The following is a 13,361-nucleotide window of genomic DNA, read 5'->3' on the forward strand; positions in this document are numbered from 1 at the left end:
AAAACTAATTATAAATTTATAAAGAATAGAAAAAATTCGATCACGAGGCGGGACTCGAACCCGCATCCATGATTAAAACTTATTTCCTAATGAAATAAAAAAGATTTTATTTAAATTGACCGTTTGAAGAAACCGAATATCTCATTATGTAGTTATTATAAAACAGGAAGGAAATAATTATTAATATCATACCGTATCTTTTATCTGCCACGGATTTTTCATAACGATAAATTTTAATAAATTTTCGGACCCATATAAACAATAAAATTTGTAGGTGTCTATTTCAAAGTACCTACGTACATAATAAATTATTCAACTCGCAGCTTACAAAAGTCTCGCAATCACAAAAATCTTGATCTCAAAGGAAGTAGCAACGAAGTCCTTTTTTAAACTTTTCAATTAAGTGGACTATTGAAGGCGAGATTAAAAACTTAATCCAAGTCTAAAACTTTTGATTACTTCTTAAAACAAGGCTCTCCCATAGGCTCGACTCTACCCTTACGAATGGTATCTTTGATTGCTATATTATTGAAATAAAAATATTCTAACAGGTAACAAATGTTGATTCTTGTTCTAAGGATTGAAACATAATATCATTTATATAATATTCCATTCTTCTTACACATACAATCATAATAAAAAGCTGTTAAAAATAAAATTAAACTCACCACTTTGAAGAAAATATTATGTGAAATTTGTTAAGAAAATAGTTATTGTGAGATAATATATAAGTGCTTGCGAAGATGATTATTCCAAAATGTTTATATTATTCTTCCTGGGTTTTTTAATAAAAATGACTACAAATTAATGCTTTCATGTTTATTATCTAACTATATGGTTCAAGGAAACTGTTAAATATAAACAATTACTTAAATGTAAAGCAGATACATAGTAAAGTATGGTACATTATCGAATTAAACTGCATTTGGATTCTGTTCTGCTGTTGGTTATATCCTTAAAATCTTCAAGTAACGCGTGTAATAGCTACCTAGTTACTTATATACTTTTATAAGGATTTTCAAGGAAAGCCATTAGGACTGTAATATTTTAGAGGATCTTAGGTGTTCCAAATGTCTTCAGGTACAAGGAAAAGGCAGAACCAATTCGGCCATTAGATCGTCTCCCGTTAGATATGACCTGTGAATTTTTTTATCTCTTTGCTGCATCAGCACACGTGATTTTCCTTTTAGAACAAGTGAAACAAGATTAAAACGGTTGTTTAAATGGTTTAATCTTATTCATTTTTTATTTATTTACAGGAAAAAAATGAATGAACTGATTTTACGAATTTTACAATAGAGAAAGATTGACTTTTCTTCCTACACTTTTGTTCACAAAAAGCTTTAATTTTAAAGATTAAAATTATTGTCGGAAATAATAAATATTTAAGTTATATTTCATCACACTAAGACCAATGAGAGCGGAGCAATGCGTATAAAACCGCGAGGCACAGCTAGTGTTGTAATAAATAGTCTACTTTTACTATAAAAGATCATCTCACATTAGGCATGCCTTGGTTCTCAGAGCTTGTCTTATCGACACAACACCCGAACTACCCTCACTTCATTAATAGTCTTAGTGACTATCTACTATTAACATTAGTAGGCTAACATTAGCTAACATCAAATTGTCAACACTGAATTTCTTGTTTTAACAATCTTCTAAAAAAGGAAGCTAAAAATAAGTAAAAATATTGAACAATAATACACAACTCTGCTGTCAAAAGGAATATTTTTGCGAGATTCTTCTTTCTTCATCCTGGTCGGCTCTATGATTGTAGAGTGACGAAAAGCATAGCAATTCTTTGATAAATATATACTATTCAAGAAGAATTCCTCAATTGGTACCATTAATTGGTATTGATAAATCAATGGTATTGAGGCGTTCAATTAAACAAATAAATTCCACAGCTTTCCAATTTGCCCAGATTTTTGCTCATTGAAATCAGGCTTCACTTTATTTTTAATTCATACAATACCTAAATATTATTTAATTATCAGGTTAATTATAACTTAAACTAAATAGTAAGAACTAAGAAATACTATTATCAAAAAATACACGTAACTACATACAAGACTAGTGTAAGCAAGATAACTTCATAAAAAGGTTTCGTGTATCGCCGCGTTACAGTTTTAATTTCCTGAGGCACTTAAATAGTTATTTCCGGACATCGCTAACTCAAAGCTAAAAGGATGAAACCCCTGGCTAAAAGTAAACGTCATGTCAAAGAACGTGACTTGAAGAAGAGAATTAGATGTTAGAAATAACGTAGAGACGCTGTCACAGCTTAGGTAATGTAATAATCATGTAAAAGTGCTAAAATTATATAGCTAATGAGTACCTCGCCTTGTGCTCAAGCTTTGACTGGAAGTGAGGTAAAATTCAAAGAAGTTTTTAATATTTTCCTTGTCAGAAAATGTAATGCGGTATTTTCTAGTGATTCAAATTTTCAACCAAATTACTTAACTAAATTAGTAATATTATGTTGGATGAATATTGACCCTTTGAGAGGAAGGAAATATACCATGAATATTTCCTATATTTAATTAATAATCTACGTTAATTTTTTACAGGACTTGGACAAAGTCAGTGCCGTAACCTGCCGTAACATTTATTTTAAACCATGGAAATGAATTGGTTTAATTTTTACTGCGCCAAGAGTATTTAATTAAGTAACATGGTACTCGTAGGTACTAAGTAAACTCATAAGTTATAAGGAATTATATTATACTAGATTTCCGCCCGCGGCTTCGCCCGCGTTTTCAAAGGAAAACCCGCATAGTTCCCGTTCCCGTGGGATTTCCGGGATATAACCTATCCTATGTGTTAATCCAAGTTACCCTCTATATGTGTGCTAAATTTCATTGTAATCGGTTCAGTAGTTTTTACGTGAAAGAGTAACAAACATCCATACATCCATACTTACAAACTTTCGCCTTTATAATAGTATTAAGATTATGAGTGCAGTATGTATCTACTTTACTAAAATATGTATTCTACATACGCATGTTTGTGTGCTCCCAATTTTTATGATATATTATTTTCAAGATCTGTGGAAACAAATCTTCCTATTCATTAATCATTTCACGGCAGATTTAAAATTTCATAGTCCGCGTTATCAATCATCGAAATTGAATTAGCTTTGTCTTTATTCTATTTCTTTCTGAATTAAGTTGTGGTCTTAATGTTCTTCTATCAATTTGGTATTTAAAAAATTCAGACAAAACAATCTCTAATAAGTTAATAATCGTAAATACTTCATTTTAGGAATTGATGTACACATGATGTTGAAAACTATAATAATTAATAACGTTACGTTCTTATTGGTTTGCCATTTAAATATAATAATAAGCGTGGTATACGATCTTGACAATGCTAGAGATATTTTTGAATTGTTCAAAGAAAAATACAATAAGAAATACAAAGGTGAAATGGAAGAAAACACGCGATTAAATAACTTTGTTGTTACTTTGAATCAAGTGTCTCGCCTCAATGAAGCAGAATTAGACAAAAATACATTTTATATCGTCAATCAATATGCAGATTTGAACCCACAAGAGATAGACGAACATTATGCAATTCAAATTAAACCTTGTAAGTATTTTTTATAAAAAAAATGTTAAAGATATATATTTTATACAAGTCAGAATAATTGAGTGAACAATATCCTTACGCCAAGAATATTACTTGCTAATTGTATGGCTTGTAAATTGTAATACACACACACCCATCCAGTTTTTAGTGATATAGTATAGGAATGCATCTGCCTGATGACCTGATTCATAACTTATACCTACTCTATACACAGATTTTAAGGTGAGTAACACAGAAGCTGAATACGCAGGACGGCAGCGAAATAAAGAAGTAAACGCAAGTGAGCTTTACGACTTAGATAACGCCCAAGAGCTTTATAAACAATACATGAAGAAGTACAATAAGACGAACTACAAGAAAAAATACAATCAGCAAATTCACTACTATAGATTTGTTAAAACACTAGTGGAGTTAAATAATAACTATTTTAAAGACTCTGGAAATGTGACACTTGATGAGAATGCTGATGTTTTAAGGGAACCAAATGAATATTTTTACTGATATCCGTTGTGTAGGTTTAGTAAATAATCTAATAGACGGGATTAATTTTATAAGAGATTTATTATGCAGAGTGTAAGCATGTATTTGGTTGTCTTTAGTTTTTCTGACGCATTTCGCTTTCACAATAATTGATAGCATTTTATCTGGATTTCATACTAAAAACAATATTATAAGATGACGATCACAACGGCTGTGTTATCGATAAGGCAGCAATCTCTTTCAGATATGTTCAGGATGTGTTCAAAAGTGTATAATATGGCTTTATCAAGTTTATCACTCGATTAAGCCTATTCAAGCTTATTGATTATAACATCAATACTAATATGTGTACGGGCCGATAAGGCTGAATCACTAATCTGTAACTAGTGATCTATGAAGATAATATTAATGCGTTAATTACGATAATTATATCTTGATAATACGTCTCTATTAAAAAAATTCTATGCGTGACATTCGAAAATATTTTAACGGTTTCCACTTAAAAGTTTGGTCTGAAGTAATACTTTCATTAAACATTTTTGAATGTAAAGACGTGTGCAAAAAGTACCTTTTGGTATTGTTGAGAATGAAAAAGATGATCAGAAATGAAGCTAACAAACGATTATTTATTTCCTTTATAAGCAATATGAATGCCTCTACTAATTTGAAATAGAGTAATATATCAAATTGCAATTACTTTAATGTACGACGTATACATTTCTTTAAACTTCCAATAACAAAGTGCATCTGTTTAGAACTTCGTGCATAACTAAAGTGCAATAACAACAACAAACTTCATACGTTGTTTATTATCGTGTTCTAGATGTCTAAGAAACTTTGACGTCACTTACAATAATTATTATACAGTTGTAAATTCTTTCGTCTTTTCTTTATGATTTTTTAGCCGATTATACCAAAAAAAAAAGACCAAAAAGTACTTCGTAAACTTGTAATTTTATATCTCAGTTCATCATCAGCCATTAACACAATAAATATAATATAATTAAGTATGCTATTTACTTTGATATAAATTTTAAACCACTGACGAGAAGTTCCTTCATTACTTATACAATAATTAAATACTAACGAGAATTATCATCTAGGAGCGTCATTCGGCAATTCACTCCTTATTTGGGTCGCATAATTTCGAGCTTGTATCATATAGTTTTGAATATCTTGCCTTGATATATTCAAATCTATTTTCCTTGCAGCGATGCCGGACAAGGACCCGGGTATAATTGGAGCTCCCAAATTAGCGAAGCCTGGAAGACAAATATAAATTAATAATTATTGTGTGTCGTTCCACTAGTTGGCTCCTTTCTCACTATAACAATCTACTGTGGCATAAATTATCTGGACGTATTTAAGACATAATATTTGGATTCAATGTTTCACTACAAGTATGTATAATAAATACAAAAACGTTATAAAGTAAAAAGTATAAAAGTATATCTACTGAGTTGACGTGGACTATCTTCATTACATGTGAAGTTATACGTGCATTTATGGGGTACCTATAGCCTATAGGGACAGGGGAAGATGCGTTTGGCATTTGTTTCACTGATAAATAAAACGATATGTAGGTGATCAGCCTTCTGTTTCCAGCCAGACACACCTTGGTTCTAAGATTTAGAATTACCTGCCACAGAGGCAGTCAGTCTTCTTAAAAAAATAAAAGTTTTATTTTTCAAACTAAATCACAAATCTAGACACGATACCATTTCATCTAGACCGCAATACAAAGAAAAATAACACAGAGGAGTTTAAATCATTCCTGGAATCCATTTTGTTGAGTGAACTCCATACTTTTAAAGCACCGCTGTAAGCAAATTTACACTTCAACGTAATTGAGCGTATTCTACCTTAGGCGAAACCACATTACCCTTGATTGGCTTGGATAGACTACGAGATGTTGAATAGATATGGGCTCAAGTCACAATATATCGGGGTTCTATAATAGGTACGTATAATGTTTATATAGTCCCTAATTTTTAAATTAGGTTTGTTTAAATTGTTGTTGTGGGTGATTTTTTTATAATTATGGTTTGTCAAAATTCTATGATCTATTTATTATGTATATAGGTGTGATCGCCTATCATAATTTGCAGATGCTTGCGTAATACAAAATAGTATAAATTTTATAATATTTGATACATACATATTTAAATAAAATTATTTTAACGAATAGGTAGATATGAAAATTGTGTACGGTGTCGACGTTAAATTGAATATTATCTAGTAGATAAGCCTGAAATCTTGAAAAACAGTTTTAATACGTCTGAAAGTCCTATTATTAATTTATGCATATGTGTGTTACTTACATATTTTTATTTTTCTTTGAACGTATGTTAAATTGCAATTGCGATTCAAACTCATTAGAGGTTGAAGTACTTGGAAACTTACAGTGCGAGCTCATAATTCATTTTGAAATTAAGATTTTCTACCTTTATCGCTCATTAGGTCAAGGCTGATTCCGTGAATACTAGGGCAAAATTTTGCATAAATTCTTCAACCAACCTACGCCATATATGAAAAATGACACTATAAATAAGTTTTCAATATGTTAATACAAAAAGTACACAAATTTGTAGTACGAAAGTTCACAAACTACGATTAATATACACATCGTAGTTACAAGTTTAAAGACGGTTAAAACTCAGCGTCACTGCTGCGAAAACTCTGAAGTCAATCTACATAAATAATGAGGTGTCTATAAAGCTAGTCATAGCTCTTTGTATTGACTTCCATTTGCGTTGTAAATACAGTGATAATACAAGCATTGGAACTTTGAATCTAACTGATTACAAACATTTGCGCTCATCTTAGGTCGAATAATGTACCTAATAGATATTATAATAATATTAGCCCTTGGTGCTATGAAGAAAGGCAACGTATTTGTATTCTCTTTGTTAACAATGCTTATAAAATTAAATACCTATAAAGTTTTCAAAATGGGAAAGGATCATTCGTTCTATGGAATATAGAGTTGCTTTACGCTACAACATATTTATTCATAAAATATGAATGATTGTTATAACAAATACACAGACGCAATAAGTGGAATGTAGACTCCTAAAATCATAACGTACCTCAAGAACATGCATGAATTTACTTCAAGTACTCCATTATGTAAGTTCATATTATATTAGTGGCATAATTAAGACTTCAATAGAATACATATTAATGTGTTCTTCTGAAGTCCTAATTATGCTACTCAAGCGTATATTCAGGCTTCGCTTGGATTGTATCCGGTTAAAATAAATATTTGATATATCTAGTTACCTTTTGAGTTTGGCAACAAATACAACAGTAATTTAATTAATGAATAGATAAAAGTTTTAACAGCCACCTAGAAAATATTAGTGTAAAAATAGAGTTCTATAATTTTTATCAGTGACTAGTTTAAATAATACATAATTATACTGTCGAATTACTAGTAAGAGGCGTATGTATTGATATTGACAGACACATAATACTAGTTGGTAAGTGATGGGTAAACAAAGGATAACTTTTAATCAAATCTGTTTCTTGAGAAACAAACACGCAACGTTGGGCCCACTAGCCGCGCTCTCAGGGGTAAAGTTTCCTCTTAGAGCAGCCTTTCCCAACCTTTTCTAGAAGGGAACCCCTAGCGCCACCTTATCATGATTCGCGGACCCATAAAAACTTAATCGCAGTACTCACATAGGTCAATTTATATTATTTTAATAATTGATTGAACTCCAATGCAGTTTTTTTGAAATAGCTTAGCCATCCATCACTTGACAGATGAAATACCATCATAAAACTGAAAAATAAAAAGTCCAGCCGACAGCATAGTCTGGTCACTAAGGTTTCGTAATTTTCTTGATTTGTCTTCGGACCCCTTGCGATATGCTCGCGGATCCCAGGTTGGGAAAGGCTGTCTTAGAGGCACAAGTTTTGGAACGGTAAGTCCATGTTAATTAACGATATACAACCTCTACACGACTGCATTGTAGCCACACTTGCTCTTTCCAAATTACGAAGCCTTGAGGCGGTTGACGTTTCAAGATGGATAGCGAGATGTTGTTAATTTTATTATCTTATGCGGATATAGTTTCCTTCAATATTTTTGAATAGAAATGATTGTCACAGATATATTGCATTTGATTTGGATTCGGAGAAGAAATTAGAATTCTAAAGCTTATAATCACACTAATTTAAAATTACTTTGAATATGTATGGGTATTAAAGGTATGAATAAAATTGAAGAATTATTAGCCTGATTATAATAGGTACCTAAGCAATAATGATTGACAGGAATTATACGTGCTATTATTTACAAGGCATCTTCCCACGTACAACTAAGTGGTTCTAATCTGATGATTCCTCTATTTTTATACTACTTAACTAAGAATAAGTTCGTATCCATCCATTAAATTTTTTTTAACTTATATGGTACAAGTTATTTCCTTCCAAGAAGGTACTTTTTAATGAAATTAACATTAAACGAGTATCCTGAAAAGGTTTCATTAAAAGAGTTGTAAAGGCTTTTTAAATTACATTCTTTAGGTGGTGTAAAAGTCAGGCTCCATGAAACGGACGGCTTTTCTTTTAAACCAAAAATAGTTAAAAAACGTTTCCAAGATATAAATGAAATCCAACTTCCTTAGAATTCTAATCATTATCTCGAGCCGGTCACGGACAGTGTTAATAAATAATTGGGAATCTTGGAATTCCTTGGAAAATTTATAATTTCTTTATATTTATTGCAAAGGAAAAATAAAAATGGCTAGTCGTGTATAATTACTCAGCAATTCATAGAATTTTGGTATTTAAACTTTGAATACCACAATTATTATTAGTCTTAACAAGGAAAACATAAGAATAATCCTGGTGAAACCTGACGACAATGAACAGGAACAAACTAAACTCTTACAAATCTTAATTAATCGTTGTATTTTATTGGAAATTCTAGCAAAGTGACTATAGTTAACCATAGAGCTAACCACTGAGCTTTAATCCATGATAAATGAATGAATAGAAATCTCTACATACCTAGTATGAAACAAAGTTGACGTCGCTGTCTGTAAGTCCCTATGTATACTGAGACGATTAAATTTTTTAAACTACGCAATGGATTTTGATGAAGTTTTTTTTTAAAAGATAGAGAGTTTCTTGAGGAAGGTTAGAAGGTAGTATATAATTTGTTAAGTTCTAGCGGGCGATTCCACGGGAAAAAAGCTAGTGGACTTATTCAGCATTATATTGCAAATTCACCCTTTTTAATTGTGGCATCCATACAACTTGTCAGAGTCAGTTAAAATAGTTGTTTGTCTCGCGTTTATTTTTCATTCACATCACGTACATAGCACTTGGCAGATATAAACCGAGCACCTGCAGAGATGATAGTTACAGCAATATCACCTCAGTTTTCGCGTTTCAGAGCAATCCTCGTATACTTCACTCTTGACAAGAATTTCAAAGACTGCAAATTTTAGCTAGTGCTTACATTCGCAGTCGTATCATATTATTTTGTTACTAGTGGTCCGCCCCGGCTTCGCCCGTGGTACATATTTACGTTTTATCTACATAAGAACCATCCTCGTACTTCAATGAATATAATAGAAAATAATAATCGAAATTGGTTCAGCCGTTCACACGTGATGCCGTGACAACGCGAAACGGGTGCAGACCCGCCGCCTTTTTATAGCTCCCGCCGCGAAGCGCGTCGAACGCGGCAACTGATACACAAAAATAATCCTTATGGCATGATTCTGTATTCTCGCGCGATGACTTATAGCGTATTTCATGTATAACTTTGGTGTTTCTACACCGATTTACATGATTCTTTTACTATAACCTGCCCAGGAGTATGAAAAATAATTGTGCCAAATTTGGTTAAAATCCGTCGTGTAGTTTTTGTTTCTATAACGAATATACAGACAGACAGACAGACAGACAGACAGACAGACAAAAATTTTACTGATTGCATTTTTGGCATCAGTAGCGATCCCTTATCACCCCTTCATAGTTTTTTTTTTAATATATTTCATGTACAGAATTGGCCTCTCTACAGATTTATTATAAGTATAGATGTGTGGAGGTGAAATGTTAGTGTGAGGAAAAAGTTTAATAACAATGTTTTATGGTCGTGATAATTTAAATTTCATTACATGCCTATACCACAGAATAATAACTAGTAGCTAGCTACCTATACTTGGCTATTTCTGTATAACTGAGCAGCGAACACCTTCTTTCTTAACTAGGTATATATTATTTAATTAGACAGGAATGGTGATCGTTAAAGGTACCTACAAAAACTAAATATGATGTCATATTTAGTTTTTGTAGGTTTTGATAACACCTTAATTATAAGAATCATTTACGAGTTTATTTAACAGATTAAAATGCAATTTTCAAAATGGATTTACGTAAAACTATGTACTAATAAATAAAAAAAATATAGATCATAAAGTGTACGATCGACCGGCGAGTATAAAATCCCACTCCAATACACTTAACGAGGAGATCAAAGGCTTCGTCCCAGTATGATTTTTCTATATTTTAAAATTATTTTTCGTAAAATATAAGATAAAAACCCCCTTTCGCAATAATGTAATCTACAACTGATGGGATTACCTTCGTGGATTAAGGCTTAAATCCGTAATAACAAGCCTGAATGTTTCTAATGGAAACTTTGAAAACCTAATGGTAATCAGAGGTATTAGAGTGTTTTGCAAAGTTATCTATTTGTGTTTTAAGGTTTTAATTATTTTAATAAAAATGTGCTATGTTAATGTCCTTTAGAATTTCTATTTATGTAGTCTTTTCGTATATCAATAGACGTGCTACGACAGATATAAAGAAAACAATAATATTATCGTGAATGTGTATGTTACATGTCGATATATTTTGAATCAACACTCACAAGGCGTCATTTTGTCATCTCATAGAAAGTGATTAATCGCAAATCCAAGCAAACAAACTGACTAGTTGATAGCATTCATCGCCATAACTAAATGAAACGCCATTCGGTTCACGCGTCTGTTAAACGGATGCTTGATTGGCATACAATTAACATACAACAGTCCTCGAATTCAATTCGCGTCCGGGACAAATAATTGTATTTTGTTACAACCGGGGACGTTCGCGTAGTTCGCCAATCCAATGATCGCGCGACGAACCGTAAAAATGTTATTTTGGATTTCGCGGCCGATCAACTTATTTAATCAGCTTCGACGGTTTAAAATACACATGAAATCGAATTAATATTGATATTGTGTTGGATTAAGATTTAATTAAATGTTAACTAGCTTCAGTTCGCTGCTTCGATCATGTCATGCTCGGATAAATAGCGTTGGTGTTAACGAAGGTTGAAATCTCGTAAAGTTCGTTTACAAAATTGGCCATACTGTTTTTCGTAGCTTTAATTAAAAACTTTCCAATTCATAATAAATACAGCAATGTAAATAAACTCAGTTTAGAATAAGAATGACAGTGATCGAACAGCGTTTTACAAATATTTTAATACCTACGTCTTGCATAACAATATTAATTATAGAGAACATCATGCATGAAAGTCTGTCTAAAAAGTTTGGAGAGTGTAAAATCCTGATGTCTTATGAAGCATTTTAGCTTTTCAAATATTTGGTCCTCAAGACAGCTATGTCAAGATTCTAAAGTTGATCTTGAAGAAAATGTTTAGGCTTCGCAAACAAAACTATGTACAATACATCAAGTACTTAAACATTAAAGTATTTAAACTTTGTGTTTGTGTATTAACGCTTATCAAATTCCAGAACAACGAATATGTATATTTAAAGAATAAACTATTCAATTTGCAAGACCTAACTTTATGTTTGAGATGAGACGACCTAACCTTAGCGTTGTTGCTTTGCTGTTGATGTGCTGTGCAAGTAATAAAAAATTGAAATATTTCAATTTAAACCCTAACACAAAGTATAATGCGTAATTATTTTTAAATAATTACGTATAAATACTCATAACATTATATATTCGGGTATTAGTTATATAAAATTATGATACAACTTACGAACATGATTGAGCTTTATTCAAAATTTATACGTTAGCAATTTCTATTAGAAACTACAACTCCTACTATATATTGAGTTAAAATCTTATAACTACCTACTTGAATATTTTTTTAAATCATTGCGCAACAAGGATTAATTTTTTCCATCGCGCTTTATAAGTCAACAAAATTCAAGTAAAAAAAAATTGCAATTTATTAATCAATATGACAGTGATGGAGTTCTTAAGACTATAATTAACTAGAGTACCTCCACCTTGTTGCAAAGATTCGGGTTATAATGAATACCGATCGTAAATCAAAAGGAATTTAATGATGGAGGAACACATATTTTTTATACTTAATTACTAGATACAAATCGCTATACTGATACAAATCGCTAAAAGAATATTATTTTTTTAGTCACGTGTAAAAAAAGAACATTTTAATTACAATATTTTTGTTATGACATCATGTCCACAGAATTTAATATCTATTAATAATAGTCAGGTTTGGCCAGTAAAAAATGCAGGCATGGCGGACCGAAAAAGTTTTTTTTATATTAAATGAATAGTTCCTGTGTTAAAATCAATATTATTATAATTTAAAATGATGTTTCAAAGTAATAAAAATATTATGAAACGATGATGAAGCTTAGGGTTATAAGGAGATAATTATAGAGGTACCAACCATTACTCTTCACTTATAATCTTGAGATTACGGAATTCCGGAAAACTGTTATAAAGGTTATATTAAACAATTATGGGTGGCTTTGTTTTGTATCCTGTGAAGATCCTGTGTCATTTTTAAAGACTTCTTTTAAAACAAGTGATTCAGTACTTTATATTTAGGATGTTTATTACTGAATCACTCTTGAACGGAATTTGTTATTGTTGTTAGGATTTTGAACTCTTAGCTAGAAAAATTACTTCGTTTTACATTATATCATAGTGCAATGTTAAGGTGTAAAATTAATGTGATATTTTGTACAGTATCCTGCATTAGGCGGGCGCATCCTCAAAGGCATAAATAAGTTCATCCGTATAAGCTATCGTAGCAGAATCTCAAATGAAAAGTTTGCGAAAGCTAGCGATAACACGCGAAGCATTTCATATCAGAAATGTGGATACAGTTTCTCCTAGATATTTTCATGCTATGCACTTCAATTCAATATCTATGAATTTAAATCAGAAATCAAAAACGGTAAGCGGGAAATATAAAAATGTAAGATTCCCTCTTCTAAGACAGTACGTAAGTTATTATACTTTGTTCTATGATCTATCCTCAAAGTGTT

The 13,361-nt window shown here is 31.4% G+C and overlaps 1 protein-coding gene across 1 annotated transcript; it reads left to right on the forward strand.

Moving 5' to 3' along the window:
* The first annotated feature begins 2,333 nt into the window (after nt 1–2,333).
* LOC149906582 (uncharacterized) lies at nt 2,334–4,095 on the forward strand. Its single transcript, XM_090104443.1, has 3 exons — nt 2,334–2,370; nt 3,268–3,594; nt 3,809–4,095. Exons 1-3 carry the CDS (start codon nt 2,334–2,336, stop codon nt 4,093–4,095), a joined length of 651 nt encoding a protein of 216 aa, XP_089960569.1.
* The last annotated feature ends 9,266 nt before the right edge of the window (nt 4,096–13,361 follow it).

This window comes from Colias eurytheme, chromosome 8, assembly GCF_061535395.1.
Source record: "Colias eurytheme isolate Ceu_HAF_F1 chromosome 8, ilColEury1 Martin Lab GWU primary, whole genome shotgun sequence".
In the NCBI taxonomy this organism is placed as follows: domain Eukaryota; kingdom Metazoa; phylum Arthropoda; class Insecta; order Lepidoptera; family Pieridae; genus Colias; species Colias eurytheme.

What these genes read in the sequence shown, in the direction of transcription:
- LOC149906582 (XM_090104443.1), top strand. Translation starts at nt 2,334, where the DNA reads ATGAGTACCTCGCCTTGTGCTCAAGCTTTGACTGGAA. An exon ending in TGCTCAAGCTTTGACTGGAA is followed by an intron (nt 2,371 to 3,267) that starts GTGAGGTAAAAT and finishes ACTTCATTTTAG; the next exon opens with GAATTGATGTACACATGATG. An exon ending in TGCAATTCAAATTAAACCTT is followed by an intron (nt 3,595 to 3,808) that starts GTAAGTATTTTT and finishes CTCTATACACAG; the next exon opens with ATTTTAAGGTGAGTAACACA.